General features: G+C 42.1%; 1 protein-coding gene across 3 annotated transcripts in view; it reads right to left on the reverse strand.

Annotated features, from left to right (window-relative positions):
- phf10 (PHD finger protein 10) overlaps positions 1-17,383 on the reverse strand; it is a 191,813-nt gene that overhangs the window by 173,228 nt on the left and 1,202 nt on the right. For 2 of the 3 annotated variants that reach the window (XM_072265829.1, XM_072265831.1), the window contains exons 2-4: positions 14,539-14,648; positions 12,906-13,036; positions 227-310 (exon numbers count right to left, since the gene is read on the reverse strand). In XM_072265829.1, coding sequence (XP_072121930.1) covers positions 227-310; positions 12,906-13,036; positions 14,539-14,648 — 325 coding nt within the window. The remainder of the gene's footprint in view (positions 1-226; positions 311-12,905; positions 13,037-14,538; positions 14,649-17,383) is intronic. The other variant, XM_072265830.1, reaches the window with a different exon arrangement.

Genomic DNA, 17,383 nt, shown 5'->3' on the forward strand with positions numbered 1-17,383 from the left:
CCAACCAACATTACTAGATCTTAACCACGTTCTGAAGTGGTCTAGGAAACTTCTCAATTTCAAGGAGTATTTAAGGATTATACAATGTATGCTGGCCTTGCAAGTGACATCCATATTCCCGGCATGAACACTGTCATTATCTTTAAAAACGTAAAACTGAAATTAAATTTAATATAGTGATTCCATCCACACAAATTGAAAAGAGACAAGTGGGTGGACAGCTTACCTAAGGTGCACTGTGTTTCTGTAATGACATTCATCTCTCTGAGGTAAAGCTTCTCTTTGTGCGATAAATCACGTCGTTCCAGATCTGTCAAAGGACATTTATTTTAAAAAGTCATATTAGACAGACACATGAATGTGAAGAAAATGGAGGGGTATGCACATTGTGAAGGCAGAAGGGATTAGTTTAGTTGGCCATTTGATCACTAATTTAATTGGATCAGCACAACACTGTGGGCTGAAGGGCCTGTTTGTGTGCTGAAATGTTCTATGTTCATTGTGACTTTTGAGAAAATAAACCACAGATGCATATACATACGTGCAACAAAGTGAGTTCAGAACAAAACCATAACAAGGAAAATAATAATTAAGGCCTATTATACCCTTTCACAAGTGAGTCATCATTTGTTTGTGCAAGGATATTTATTGCATATAATCAGAGAACATTCTACAAGAGCTGGAAACATTTAATCAACAACTCCACATCAGTTGACAGCTCGAGAATGGGTTGTTGTGGATTAAAACCTGACGTATTCTCCTAGGGCAGGGGTTCCCCACCTCTCTTATGCCATGGAGCCTTACCATTAACTAATGTTCAAAGTAAAATTTATCATAAAAGTACATATATGACACCATATACACCCTGAGATTCATCTACCGAATAGTAACTATAACAGGATCAGTGAAAGATGAACCAAAGTGCAGCAGACAACAAACTGTGCAAATACAAATATAAATAAATAGCAATAAATAACAAGATCATAAGAATCCTTAAAGTGGGGATTTCAAGATGGCAGCACAGTGAAAGGTTTGCTTTGCTGAGCTCAGCACCGCAACACTGATAATTTTGCATATAAACCTATCAGTTTCAACTTTTTTTAAAATGTCCAAGTGTCAGATTTAATAACATGAACATTGATGAGTATTTTTTGAGCTGTTCCAACACCACGCCATCGAAAAGTACTAAAAAGATAACCACGACAGACTGCACACAGCGCTTGCCCGGGGCTGCTCTGCTAACACGCTGGACCCTGCTTTTCGTCAAGTAATTCAGGAAGTTACAGAGAACATATCCAAAATGATGGACCAGAAGCTGGCTCCACTCTCTCCAATACTCCAAAACCACACATTGGAGCTTAAAAATCTTGATACAAGAATGACCGAGGCCGAGGGTCGAGTTTCCACGGTAGAGGCTGTAGCTGATCATGCCCAAAGCCACATCCGGGCACTGGGAAAGCAAGTTCAAAGCCTGTCTGACCATATTGATGATCTTGAGAATAGAGATAGGAGGAAAAACATACGGATCATCGGTCTACCTGATGATACAGAAGGCAGCCAGCCAGTGAAGCTTTTTGAGGGCTGGCTGCCTAATTACCTTGATTTGGAAACCAAGGCTGGACGCATTAAAGTGGAAAGAGCTCATCGTACGCTGGCTCCAAACCCGGGCCCTGTTTTCATTTTTGACTAGGTTAAATGCCATAGTGGCAGTGGGGCAGAATATGGGGTGCTCGAAGGTTCAGATGTCCCCTTTAAGTGTGGGTAAATCCTTTTGTTCAGCACTGTTGGCGCTTTGTTTTTTTATTGCTTATAAAATTATTGCTGCTCAGCTGATCTTAAGTTGGGTTTCTTCTCCTCCGGAGTCAAATGATTGCTATAAAGGGTTACGGCCAGTAATATATTAAAATTGTGCACTTGGAACATTAAGGGGAATCATTCACCAATCAAGAGAAAGAAAGTCATACTAAACCTGAAAAAGGAGAGGGTGGACATAGCCTTATTGTAGGAGATACATTTAAATGACAAGGAACATCTAAAACTGCAAAACAGTGGATTTGATCAAGTCTATTTTTCATCTTTTAATGCCAGGAGTGGGGGAGGGGTGGCCATTTTAACTAGGAAGAACTTACCTTTTAAGTTATTAGACTGCGTTAAGGATAATTATGGGAGATTTGTGATTGTTAAGGCTTCAATATATGGAGAGGAATACGGTATTCTCAATGTTTACTGCCCTCCAGCTCATCCTCTCAAATTCCTAATAGATGCTTTTTCCAAACTTACAAGCTTTTCAATACAAAACATTATTGTAGGTGGGGATTTTAATTGTCTCATGGACCCATTGATGGACAGAGTGCCTCACAGTCCAAACAAATCATGGGCTTATGTGGAGAGCTAGGACTTGTGGATGTCTGGAGGTTGTTATATCCCTCAGACAAAGACTTCACATTTTTTTCTAATCCACACAAGTGTTACACCAGAATTGATCCTTTTCTAACCCCCAAAACACTCCTAGACTTAGTTGTATCCTGCACAATTGGAAATATCGCTATATCTGACCATGCAGCAATATATTCAAATATTAAACCCATAGATAATTCAGCACGATCTAGACATTGGAGGCTGAACCCTTTTATTCTAAAAGATAATAAGTTTATAGACTAGTTTAGTTCCGAATTCAAAACCTTCCAATCTATTAATTCCAAATCAGCTAATAGTCTATCGATGCTCTGGGAAACCACTAAGGCCTATGCAAAGGGATTAATTATCTTCTACTCTGCTAGTAAGAAGCGACAAGCTGCGGAACAGTAGTGCCTAGTGGAAGCAAGGCTTGCGGCAGCTGAAAAGGATTATATTAATAAGCCTTCTGCAGCCAAGTTACAGAATATCACAGCCCTATGCTGTACACTAAACTCTTTATTTACACAAGCAGCCAAAAGAAAATTGACATATGCTAAACAAAGGTTGTTTCAACATGGTGAAAAACCAGGTAGGTATTTAGCTTATTTAGCTAGAAAGAAAAATGCCTCTCAGACTATTGCTTCAATTAGGGATGGGACAGGAGCCCTCACTAGTAATTCTAAAATGATTAATATTGTGTTTAAGAATTTTTATTCTAAATTGTATCAATCTGAGCAACGAAATAATGGACAATCTAGGATGGAGTCCTTTTTCAGGAATTTAAATTTCCTAGGCATTTCTTCTGAACAAGAGTCTCTCCTCAATGCTCCATTATCTATACATGAGATACAGGAAGCTGTGAGACAGCTCCAAAGTGGGAAGGTCCCTGGTCCTGATGGACTCACTAGTGAATTCTATAAAGAGTTCACAGGGTTATTATCAGAGCCTATGCTAAACATGTTCAATCATGCATTTAATTGTGGTCTCCTTCCACCATCATTGAGAGAAGCTAATATCTCCTTAATTCCTAAAAAAGGAAAGAGCCCTGAAGACTGTGCCTCCTACAGGCCTATTTCATTGTTAAATGTTGACTTTAAAATCTTATCTAAAACCTTAGCGTTGCGATTAGAAACTCTGTTACCTTTTATCATAAAAGAGGATCAAATGGGTTTTGTAAAAGGCCGTAGATCATCTAAAAATATCAGAAGATTACTTAATGTGATTCAGGCATGTCAGCAACAGGCAGTGGACGGCTTGGTGGTTTCCTTAGATGCAGAAAAGGCCTTTGATTGTGTCAAATGGCCGTACCTTTTTTTCACTTTAGAACGATTTGGTGTGGGCAATAATTTTATTAAGTGGGTGAAGGTTCTTTACAAAAACCCTCTGGCTGCGATTCTTACTAATGGTATTAGGTCGGATAATTTTAGTATTTTGAGGGGCAGCCGGCAGCCAACGATTGAGCCATTGGCTGAGGCTATTTGGCAAGACTCCAAGATATCGGCTCCAGACAAAGGACTAGTCGCTTAAAATTACATTGTATGCAGATGATGTTCTAATTTTCTTATCAAACTCTGCTATATCAGCGCACCACCTTATACAATGCATATATTCATTTAGCGTCTTTTCAGGTTATAAAATCAACTTTACTAAATCAGAGGCTATGCCTCTGGGGAATCTGCAGCAGGTACCTGACACTCAGGGTGTTTTCCCCTTTAAATGGACCCCAGGTTGGGAACCCCTGTGTTTGAGATTCCTCATTGCTGAAGGACCAAAATAAAAGATTGGAATGTTATTGTCACGGCTCTAAGACCCCGAAAACCCTGTGATTTCAGTCTGCGGCCAACATGTGAGTAGTATTCAGGAGGATGGACCTGCAAAAAGGTTTCTGGGTTATAGGTTTCAACAAACCACTCAGTTTACAATGAATTAAAACACCTGAGGTAATTGATCCTTGATTCATAGTTTTGAGAGGCCACAAGTAATTTGCTGTTCAGATTTCTAATCAGAGGCTGAATGACATTTGGATCCGAGGAACAGTCCAAATAGGAGGAGCAAAGACAAGTCCCAATGACATCATTGGGATGTTCACACTGTTTTAACCATAGCACTAATTCTGTATAAGAGCAAAAGCTACCAACTACCAGCACCATGGATCATAGATGCATCTCACAGGCAAAGTGGCAATTCCAGACTGAACTTGAATCAAAGAAAGATGCCTGACAGTTGAAGCTGGCTTTGAGAGCTACCACCCCTTATGAAGAAAAATTAAGGGCATAGATGACAACAGGGCTTCACTTCCAGATGAGCTCAAAGCCTTCTATGCTCGCCTTGACTGTCAAAACATGGAGGAACCATCGCGAACTCCCGCAGCACCTGATGATCCTGTGATTTCAGTCTGAGGCCGACATGCGAGCAGTCTTCAAGAGGGTGGATCCACGATAAGCATATGGCCCAGACAGAGTACCTGGCCAAGTACTAAAGACCTGTGTTGATCAACTGGCTGGAATGTTCACTGAGATCTTTAATCTCTCACTTCAGCAGACTGAGGTACCCACCTGCTTCAAACAGACTTCACTTGTACCAGTGCCTCAGAAGTACTTGGTAACTTGCTTCAATGACTTTCATCCAGTAGCACTTACATCAACAGTTATGAAGTGTTTTAAGTGTAATGTCCTGGTTAAGATTGTGAGGTATTTTTATTTTAGCAGTTTTCTGCAAAAGCAATGTGTCCTGTTAGTAAGAGTGTTTTGACTTTGGCCAAAGATAAGGAACCATTTGCCCAACTTAGGAATGTTCTGTCAGCCAATCAGGTCTGTCCTAGTAAGGTGTTGTAACTCTAGTGGGAAGCTAAGGGAGCTGAGTGGGATCAGATTTCTGAAGGACAGTAGTCTGGTTTGGGGTCTTTTGGCAGGAGCTGCAGAGCGGAGCACCAGGGAAGATGCCACAGAATGCCCCTCGAAGGAGAGACCCCATTGTAAGAAGTTCTTTGAGCTGACGAATGGTTCCAAGGACGAAGTGCCTATACTCCTAAGTTAGCCAGTTTTTTTCAGATGATCTTCGAGGGAAATTCAAACTGTGGTTGGTGTCTTTCACACAGAACGTGGGTTCAGCATGTGAGTAAAGTGAAACACCCAACCACTATAGAAACAATCTTCAACATTTATGACAACACCTTATATTCTGTCTGGGAACAACACTTTATATTCTGTCTGGGTAGCCTCCAACCTGATGGCATGAACATTGACTTCTCTAACTTACACTAATGCCCCTCCTCCCCTTCTTATCCCATCCCCTATTTTATTTATTTATTCATTTATTATTCCCCCCCCCCTTTCTCTCTCTCTTTCCCTCTCACAATCACTCCCTGCCTGCTCTCCATTTCCCTCTGGTGCTCCCCTCCCCATTTCTTTCTCCCATGTCTCTAGCTTTGTTTCCCTTTTGCCAATCAACTTCCCAGCTCTTAGCTTCATCCCTCCCCCTCCTGTCTTCTCCTTTTCAGATCTCCCCCTCCCCCACTTTCAAACCTCTTACTATTTCCGAGGATCTCACCTGATCCCTGAACTCCTCCATCCTGATCAAAAAGGCGCAATAGCGCCTTTATTTCCTGCGGAGCATGAAGAAAGCTCACCTCTGGCCCAGAATACTGACAGACTTTTACCACTGTACCATTGAGAGCATACTCACCAACTGCATCTCAGTGTGGTATGGCAATTGTCCCATATTGGACCGCAAAGCACTCCAGCGTGTGGTGAAAGCTGCCCAGCGGATTATCGGCACCCAATTGCCCACCATTGAGACTATCTACCATAAACCCTGCCTGGGAAGGGTGAAAAGCATTATCAGGGATGCATCTCACCCTAACCATGGACTTTTTACTCTCCTCCCATCCGGTAGGCGCTACAGGAGCCTCCACTCCCACACCAGCAGGCACAGGAAGAGCTTCTTCCCTGAGGCTGTGACCCTACTGAACCTCACATCACAGCACTAAGTAGTATTGCATCTGTATTGCAATGTCTCAGTACTTTTATATTTGTGTGCTGTAGCACTTTATATTTGCAGTTATTTTGTAAATACAGGTGTCACCCGCTTTTCGAACGTTCGCTTTACGAAACCTCACTGTTACGAAAGACCTACATTAGTACCCTGTTTTCGCTTTCAGAAGGTGTTTTCACTGTTATGAAGAAAGGCAGTGCGCAATAAAAAATCAGCGTGCGATAAAAGGCAGCGCGTGCCCCGAGCAGCCGCTCTTCCCCGGATTCGGAACGGCATTGCTTAAACACGTGCCTGTGAGCAGCCGTTTGCAAGATGAGTTCTAAGGTGTCGGAAAAGCCTGAAAGAGTAAGGGTGTTACACTTAACGTAAAACTAGACGTAATTAAGCGTTTCGATCGTGGTGAGCGAAGCAAGGACAAAGTGAGTTTGGCTTGTGGAAGCTGACGAAGATGATGTTGAAGAGGTTTTGACATCTCATGACCAAGAACTGATAGATGAAGAGCTGATGCAATTGGAAGAGGGAAGGATAACAATCGAAACCGAATGCAGTAGCGAAAGTGAAGCAACTGCGTGAGATTTTCGCTGCAATGATAAAGTACAACTTTACTTTTGAAAGGGTACGTAGGTTTAGGGGATATTTGCAGGATGGTTTGAATGCTTATATGACTGTACGATAGAAAAATGCGCAAGGCTCAGCAGTCAAGCAAGCCTTCCACATCAGCCACAGCAGACGACGAACCTCGACCTTCGACATCGAGGCGGGCAGTCATAGGAGAAGATGAGCTGCCTGCCCCAGTTGACGATGAGATGACATCCCCGTGTCCCACCACCCCAAACCCCGGGCCCCAGACAGACACTGTACTGATTCGCGGACAATGTAGCGGTAGCCAGGAGGCACACAGCATATCTTTCAGAAAAAAGCCAAAAAAAACATGCTAATTAATTAGATGCCGCCTAGCACGTAATTGTCGGCCCAGATCAGAGGCGATGCAGTCGGCACTGATCTGGGCCGACATTTACGTGCTGGGCAGCACCTAATTAATTAGCATGTTTATTTCAGCTTTTTCCTTAAAGATGTGCTGTGTGCCTCCTGGCTACCGCTGCATGCTTCGCAGCAATGTATCAGGTCGGCGGCCCGGAGAGTGGGGGCCATTGCACCACCCAACCTGCGACGACTCAGTCTAACACACCATCATCCGTGTGCTCCGTGCTTTCCCAATTCCGCTAAGTGATACTACACTGTACATACATTATTTCTACTTTATATAGGCTGTGTATTTTTACGTGTTATTTGGTAGATTTGGCAGCTTCATAGTTTAAAGGTTACTGGAGAGACTGTTTTTGCCAACAGCACTTGCGTGAGATTTTCTGCCAAGAGCGCGTCAGATTTTCGCTACGGAGATCTGTGCAGGCAATCGTTGTAGAGAAGTATTTCTACTTTATATAGGCTGTGTATTTATCATATCATTCCTGCTTTTACTATATGTTACTGTTATTTTAGGTTTTAAGAGTTATTTGGCATGATTTGGTAGGTTATTTTTGGGTCTGCGAAAGCTCACAAAATTTTCCCATATAAATAAATGATAATTGCTTCTTCGCTTTATGACATTTCGGCTTACGAACCATTTCATAGGAACGCTCTACCTTCGGATGGTGGGGGAAACCTGTAACACTATTCTTTGCATTTCTGATCAGATGCTAAATGCATTTCATTGGCTTTGTATCTGTACTCGGCACAATGACAATAAAGTTGAATCTAATCTAATCTAATTTCTTCTTTCAGTTAGTCCTGACGAAGGGTCTCGGCCCAAAACGTCGACTGTATCTCTTCCTATAGATGCTGCCTGGCCTGCTGTGTTCTACCACCATTTTGTGCGTGTTGCTTGAATTTCCAGCATCTGAAGATTTTCTCGTGTCAACATTTATGTGCACATTTAGACTGGCTTAACTGGAATGGGCCTTTTATTTTTCTTTTCTTTATCTGTTAACTGTTTGTTAAAGTCAAAATATTGGTAAATATATTCCCTTTGTGATTTTATGCCAGTATATAATCTGTTATATTTCTGGTAAGTGATAACTTTGCATGGGACAGTATTTACAGAGCATTCACTACAATCAATGTTCCTTAATCAAAACATCCTAGCTTTCCTGTTTGGTTGAACCCAAATCATACTGACTCCACACGTGCTGCTTATGGAAGGAGGCCTTCTCACCAGTGAGTCACATGGCTGTCAGCAGAGTTAGCTCCGGTGAGAGGGTTACATAGGAGACTGGTGATGAAACATATCAACCCCTGCCTGAGAAGCGACTTGGATCTGCTTCAATTTGCCTACAGGCAAATTCAACAGGTCCACAGCAGATGCCATCTCAATGGCTCTCCATTCAACCCTGGAACATCCAGACAGCAAAGATGCATATATATGAGGATGTTGCTTATCGACAACAGCTTGGCACTCAATACCATCATCCCTCAAAACTAATCAATAAGCTTCAAGAACTTGGCCTCAATACTTCCTTGTGCAATTGAATCCATGATTTTCTCACTTGTAGACCCCAATCAATTCAGAGTGTGGAGCAGGTGTTGGCAACAATATGTCCTCCTCAATCTTTATCAGCACAAGTGCACCAGAAGACCATATGCTTAGCTCCCTGCTCCAGTCGATTTACACTTATGACTGTGAGGCTAAGCACAGCTTCAATGCCATATTCAAGTTTGCTGACGAAACCACTGTCATACATCGAATCAAAAGTGGTGATGAATCAGCGTACAAGAAAGTCTGGCTGAGTGGCGCCACAACAACAACCTCTTACTCAATGTCAGCAAGACCAAGGAGCTGATTATTGATCAGGAGGAGGAAACCACAGGTCCATGTGCCTGACCTCATCAGAGGTGGAGAGGGTCAGAAACTTTAAATTCCTTGGTAGGTGCAATTGCAAAGAAAGCACAGCAACACCTCTACTTCCTCAGCAGTTTGCGAAGATTCAGCATGACACCTAAAACTTTAACAAACTCTAAAGATGTGTGGTGGAGAGTATATTGACTGGCTGCATCACAGCCTGGTATGGAAACACCAATGCTCTTGAACGGAAAATCCTACAAAAAGTAGTGGACACAATTCAGTCCATCACAGGTAAAGCCCTCCCCACCATTGAGCACTTCTTTACGAAACGTTGTCACAGGAAAGCAGCATCCATCATCAGGAACCACACCACCCAAGTCACTGCTGCCATCAGGAAGGTGGTACAGGAGCCTCAGGATTCACACCACCAGGTTCAGGAACAGTTACTACCCCTCAACCATCAGGCTCTTGAACCAGAGGGGATAACCTCACTCAACTTCACTTACCCCATCATTGAACTCACAAACCACAAACTCACTTTCAAGGACTCTTCATTTCATGTTCTCAATAGTTATCACATATTTATTTATTATTATTGCTTTCTTTTTGTATCTGCATAGTTTGTTGCCTTTCGCATTCTGGTTGAACATCCAAGTTGGTGTGGTCTATCATTGATTCTATTATGGTTATTATCCCATTGTAGATTTATTGAGTATTCCTGCAAGCTCAGGGTATATGGTGACGTATATGTAGTTCAATAATAATTTAACTCTGAACTTTAACAAACTTCTAGAGCTTTGTAGAGATTCCTCCAAAGTTACAAAAAGCATTCCAGATAGTTACAAACAATGTTCCCTCTAAGCTGTGCGTCCTCACATTATTTGCTACTGGCACACAAAGGAAATTAAACTGCGCACAAAAGGTTGTCGCCCTCTAACTCATTGGCACGTTAAGTATATTTCACGACCGAACACAATCACATTTCCGTCTCCAGTTTCTGATCCAGACATTGTTGACAATGTGGAGTTTGCAATGATTTGTCTGCAGATTTTAGAACTGGTTTATTTATACGGTTTTATTGAAGAAATTATCGATTCACTATGTCAAATTCCAAAGAAGCAGAGGGCGTGAAGCGCAAAAGAACTGCTAGTTCATTTACAGTGGAATGGCTTAATGAAACAGAAGAAGCTGTTGCACCGAAAGCTCATGAGGTCAGGAAAATGCAGCTAGGAGAAATATTTATGTACAACACAGAAACTGGCATTACTGTGAGTATTGTCATGATGCAAAAGTTGATGGAGAATTTGCAAGTGGAAAGAAGTGGAGTGATAGCTGGAAACTTAACTTTTCAAAACATCATTTAGCAAGCAAATCACATATGGATGGTGTGCAAAATCTCCAGTGAGAAAACGCGCTGCAAAACCTGCTAAGTATGTTTTGTGAGAGTGCCAATAAACGAGAGCGAAAACGAACAAACCTAGAGGAGATCGAAGTTCGTGTTGACAGTGTTTAGCTACTGTTTAAAATGAATACCTCTATACATAAAATTCAGTGCGCACATGTGGTCACTGGGCAAAAAATTGCACAGCGCAAGATTTTTGTGCCACTGGTCATTACAAATTAGACGGAACATTGGTTACAACTCTTTGTCAGGAACAGGCCAAGGCCTCACTTATCACGAGAGCCTGCCATGCTTTCACTGAACTTCTCAGGGCAAGAACGAACCCAGCACGAAAGAAGTAAGAACAAAAACACTGATTAATGGTGAAGCCCTGAGCTAACAAAGCCCTGAATACCTTCATCATTCAAAAATAGAAGTTATTGTACACTCTAAACTTTTCGTATTTAATATTTTAAACATACACTTGCAACATTTAAAAGTGCTGGAAAACAAAGTTAAATGTAAATTAAACCCCTCACAACTGGACTTCTCCATTAACGGTAATAGTGATGTACTTCCTGTGCTGTCCAACCTGCATGGGAAGCCTATACTAGAGTCTAGTGAAGAAACAAAGCCAAAGAGCAAAGTACAGCTTTGCAATTCCAGAGATCAACTGGAAGTGCATAGAATCCCACAGGATGGTGGCAGGTCGTTGAGGGGAGGCACCAACATTCCCATGCAGAATTCAGGTTAGGATTGGATTCATAAACTTTCAGGTAATTTTACAATTACAGTGGTTAATCAGAGTAGCCACTGGTTTGCGACAACTTTTAAAGAACAAAAACTAATTGAGAAAACTGGGATTCCCTTCGTTTAGTTGGTATAATATTGCCACTTAATTGGGACAGAAGATTGTTGCCAAAAAGTTTCCAACTAGTGACAGAGCACGTGTACTTGCATTGCCGTTAAACAGTACACTGTAGTTAGAGTTGCAGCAGTTGCATTGTGCTTGTGTTATGTTGTTCAACTGGGCCGATGGACGCCGAATTAAAAAGTAGTATTTTCTAATACTACTTCGTGCAGGAAGACAACAGCATAGGTTGTATGTGCTTGTGTTTGAAAAGCGGTGATTTTTGACACTGATAATTAGCGAGAAATAGCAATAAGACAATTCAGTACAGCTGTATTCGGCCTTGAAGATGCCAGAAATGACCGGGAGTGAAAATGAAATGATTTCACGACTTCAACAAGATAAAAACTATGAAGAATTTGAAGATTTTGACAAACACCTTGAATATTACAGTGAAAATGAAGATTTGGAAGATGAAATTGTTAAAAGGATTGTATGGAGGAAGTCCACTATCTGAATGAAATGTCTGCGCTGATTTTGTTCATTTACAGTCAATCAAAAGAACATGGCATCGTAGACACTGGATGAATCCCTCCATCAATAACTACAAGCTGAGCACCCTTTATCCGAAAAGCTTGAGGCAAAAGCGTTTCGAATATTTGATTTTTTTTTCGGGGATTTTGGAATATTTGCATTCATACAATGAGATACCTTAGCGATGGGACCAAAGTCTAAACACAAAATTACATTACGTATACTGTTTATGCATATACCTAAAGGTAGGTATCACTACCTCAGCTGCCCAGGTGGGCAGTCAGTGGCTGTTTGATATTGCCATCATTCCCAACTCTGAATTTATGTGCTATCGGTAACCGGTCTTTGTCTTACACTTGTTCATCACACACATAAACTTAACAGTAAAAGTGATTACATACCATTAATATGATGAAAATACAGTGAGTAAGATAAGCAGCACAGCAGCATCGGGAGAATACCTGAATCAATTGTTGAACAACACACAACGACAGGCTCTCAGTCTCCATCTACCATGCTGTGCTTTTATTAAAACCTTGCAGTATACTGTATTTGCATTTTACTCTTTTCAAGTTTTATGTAAGCAACAAAAGATTGGAAGGTTGAAAAGGGGTATGTGAGGTCACTTTTCAGAACTGTCTGTGGGGTGCAGAGACCTGCGCATTGCTGGGAACCTTCCATTAATGGCATCATGTCAGCATTCAAAAAATTTTCCAATTTTGGATTTTCGGATAGGGGGTGCTCAATGAGTATTAGGAACAATACACAGTTTTATAGTACTGTAGTAGTATTGGAAATTGGGGCAGCCGCTTAATTGTACTGGTGCTAATGTGTTCCAATTAACTCCACTGTATGCATAGCCTTTAAATACATATTAATAAAACAAAATTAAAATGAAAATCACCACCTACCTGGATATTTTCGCTTGAACGAAGTCACGCCTAGGTATTCACTAACTTGTTCCTGCAGCATATAATACTCTCCTGTATCATCACCTGGCCATTTATACTCCGTCAACATCTCTGCTGGAAAATAGGTTGAGCTGAGAAGAAAAGTTATTTTAAACTTTCTCCAGTACAGTTGAATTTTATAGTTTAAACAGCTAATGTTCTAATAGGTCCAATTGGAAATGACATGGTACAAATTGGCGAGCAACATCTCTTCAACGAGATTACGACAACAATAAATTTATTTTCAGTACTGTGCAAAAGTTATAGGCACATATATAAAGCTAGGGTGCCTAAGACTTTTGCACAGTACTGTGTTTGTCAACGTGGAGCGGGGAGCAAGTTTGTAAATCTGGCAGGAGCAAAGGACGTTGGGAAAGACAAGGATGGAGCACCGTAGGAGGAGTGTGGGACAGGTGGTGAAGAAGTGATCAGGGGCAAGGTCATCTGATTCCAAACAATTGGTTTATTGATCATTACAGAATGTCTCTTTGGTGCTTCCTGCTCCCTCCACTCTCCCTTCTCTTGTTCCCAACTATGATTCTCCTCTCCCTATCCCCTTCCCACTCTCAGTCCACAATAGCGACCCAAATCGGAATCAGCTTTATCATCACTCACATATGTCATGACTATTTTTTATTGCAGCAGCAGTACAGTGCAATACATAAAATTACTTAAGAACTGTGCAAAATTCTTAAGGCACCCTAACTATATATATGTGCCTAAGACTTTAGCACAGTACTGTATATTGCACCTTCAAAGTTGCAAGGGGCTTTGCAGGGAGCATTGTCAAATAGAATTTGAGCATCAAGACAAACAGCCACAAGGTTTGGTTGAAATGGGAGGTTTTAAAGAAATATTCAACAATGAAACCTAAAGACAGGCAGAAAACGACCCAGTTCTTGGGATTTGAAATCTGAAGATGTAGATGACAACAGTGGAGCGATAAGGATCAGAGAACTCAAGATGCATGAATGCTAGTGTGTAGAGATGTTGGAAACCTGGAGAAAACAGCACAGAAAACAACATCTAAGTACAGAGATAACAAGACAGAAATGAAGTCCTTGTATATGAAGGGCCCAAAGTGTTGCTGATGACCCCTATTACCCACCCCACAATCTCTTTGACCCACTACCACCAGGAAGGAGGTACAGAAGCATCAGGACTAGGACTGTCAGACTGGGTAACAGCTTTTCTCTCAGGCCAGGAGACCAATGAATACCCTGCCACCATCGAGGTCTTGTCACACGGACAGCGAGCTGTTTATTGTGCTGCACACTACACGCACTTCGAATTACATTTTATTAACTTATTTGTGGTAATATTTTATCTGCTGTGTGTAATATACGTTTTGTGGGTGCACTGTGGTCTGGAGGAACAATGTTTCGTTTGTCTAAATATGTACAATATTGTGCAAAAGTCTTTGGCACCTTAGCTCTATATATGAGCCTAAGACCTTTGCATAGTACTGCATAGTCAGAGGACAATAAACTTCAACTTGATTTATTGGGACATAACTATGCTAGACAGTCTGTGCAAATATTAACATGCAGATTTTTTCTAAAAGGTGCGAGAAAGAAATGACACAATTCTCTACCTGAAGTCTTGAGTGGTGTCGCTGCTTTTTGAGCTATCTCCAGATCCCATGCGTCGGCGCTTGGCAGCCTGACTTGTAGCGTCATCATTTGAAGTCTCCTCAGCATCTTCCTAGAACAATGAACAAGAATATTAAACACATAAAGATCAATCACTTTTGGGTAAATCTTTTCATGACATTCATAAGTGACCTCTTATCCAAACATTTGGTCACCTATCTATTTTCTGCATATATCTTCGGTTATTCATTCCCATTCCACACACAGTGGCCTTTCACCCCTTGCTCCACAACGTCCTCATCAAGAACCTATACACACAAAATGCTGGAGGAACTCAGCCAATCAGGCAGCATCGATGGAGGGGAATAAACAGTCATCGCTTTGAGCTGGGACCCTTCATCAGGCCTGAAACATTGACTGTTTAGTCCTTTCCATAGATGCTGCCTGATCTGCTGAATCTGCTGGGTTTGGTCCCCTTTGGGTGCAAGGCATATGTTTGAAACATCGCTCAGATTTCATTCCCAGCAGTGTATTGATGTGGCTCTTAATATAGTCAGTAATCTATATAATTCTCCTAAATCTGCTGCCAACCTCTGACACAGTTGATCACAGCAATCTCCAATAACAGCTTCCGTTTATCATTCAGCTAAAGATACACTCACCTAATTCCATTCTCATATCAGGTATCAGATTTCTGAATGGTGTGTGAACCCATGAACATGCCCTCTTTTGCACTATTTATTATTGTAATTTAGATCTGCACTGTACTGCTGTCACAAAACGGCAAATTTCATTACTTCTGCCAGTGATTCTGATAACGTCACAATGGCAGCTTTTCCTCCACCTCCTGCCTACACGCTACATCTTGGTGAAACCCTTCCTTCCCCTTCCATATCAGCAATAACTCTCAGGGGACGGAGCACCCCCACTCCATCTGCCAAGAGCAGAACCTTCCAGTGACCAACTACTTTAATTCCATCCCCAGTCCCGTCCTGACATGTCGCTCCACGACCTCCTCTTTTGCCACGATGAGGCCACCCTCAGGGTGGAGGAGCAACACCTCATACTCTGTCTGGGTAGCCTCCAACCTGATGGATTCAACAATTTCTCCTTCTGGTAAAAAAAAAATCTCTCCCCCTTCCCTCTTTTTCTATGGCCCACTTTGGCCTCTTACCTGTCCTCCTCACCTGCCTATCACCTCCCCCAGATGCCCCTCCTTCTTCCATTTCCCCCATGGTCCACTCTTCTCTCCTATCAGATTCTTTCTTCTCCAGCCCTTTACCTTTCCCACCCACCACCTTCACCATTTTACTCTGCTGTCTTCCTCCTTCCCTTCCAGCCTTGAATAAGGGTCTCGGCCAAAACGTCGACTGTTTATTAATTTTCCGTAGATGCTGCCTGACCTGCTGAGCTCCTCCAGCCTTTTTTAATGTGTGGCTCTCTGCTCTATCTCAACGCCACCTTTCTGGGCCTCTCCAGTTCTGGACCAGCAGGCGATTTCTCCAGTAAATATGCTGCAAACTTCATTCACTAGTTATTGTGTAGTGGTTAGCATTGTAATGGTTACCATTGTGTAATGGTTAGCACAGTGACCATGAGGTTTCTCCCTGGTGCTCTGGTTTCCTCACAGTCCCTAAGATGTACTGATTAGGGTTAGAGAGTTGTGGGCATGCTATGTTGGCGCCAGAATTGCGTCAAAGTTGTCCCCAGCACAACGTTTGCTGATTTGATTTGATGCAAACAACGCATTTCACTGCAAGTTTCAATGTACATGTGACAAATAAAGCTAATCTCGAAGAGATCCCCACCCCCTAACTGCCAAATTCTGTAGGACTTGATGAAAAGTTTTAACGCGACACAGCAGCAATTTCCTTCCTCGCACAAATGCTGCCTGGCCCACTGATTTCCTCCAGCATAAAGTTTCTCGCTCCAGATTCCAGCAACTGCTGTCTTACAGGATGTTGCGCTACTGGAAGACACGAAAGAGGTCAGTGACATGAAGCATAAGTGGGAAGAAAAGGAATTAAACACACAAGAAATGGTAGAAGCTGAAAGCTGGAGTGAGAAGCAAGATGCCAGTTGAACTCAGCATCGGGTAGCACTTTGGAAGGAAACGGACAATTGAGGGAAAGAATTGTTCTGATTCTAATGAGAAAACTGAGGAAGACAAGTCAAGGAACAGTGTCAACAATAACACACACAAGATGCCGGCGGAACTCAGCAGGTCAGGCAGCATCTCTGGGAAGGGATTAACTGCTGACATTTTGTGCTGAGACCCTTCACCAGGACTGGAAAGGAAAGGGGAGAAGCCAGAATAAGGAGGTCGGGGTGGGGGGGGGGGGGTGGAGGGAAGGAGCACAAGCTGACAGGTAAGCCCAGCCTGGGGGAGGGGGGGTGAAGAAGATCAAGGACAGCCTGGGAGGGGAGAGGTGGAAGAGGTAAAGACTCTTACTTTACTTCTTCCACTGATCACCTCCCAGCTTTTCACTCACTTCCAGTAAAAACGGAAGAGGCACTATTATGACTGGAGTGCTTTAACTTGGCTTCCCTACTTATATTCTAAGGTTTGGTAAATAAAGTAGTTGTATGCTCTGAATTGCGTTATTATCTACCTGTCCTATGAGTACGAGTACCAACGTTCCTCTGTTCTCAACACTTGGTAGTTTCCTCTTATTTATCATGCATCTTCATAATTTGTTTTCTCCCTCCAAGTGCATCACTGGGTGCAGGGAAGGGAATTGCCTACCATTTGGCATTTTCCTGCCTAGCCAGCTAGTTGACAATGTATTGCAGCCCTCAGTTTTCTTTGCTCACTCTCAAATTTTTGGTTTTTAACTGGTTTTAACT

This window comes from Mobula birostris, chromosome 8 (genome assembly GCF_030028105.1).
Source record: "Mobula birostris isolate sMobBir1 chromosome 8, sMobBir1.hap1, whole genome shotgun sequence".
Taxonomy (NCBI): domain Eukaryota; kingdom Metazoa; phylum Chordata; class Chondrichthyes; order Myliobatiformes; family Myliobatidae; genus Mobula; species Mobula birostris.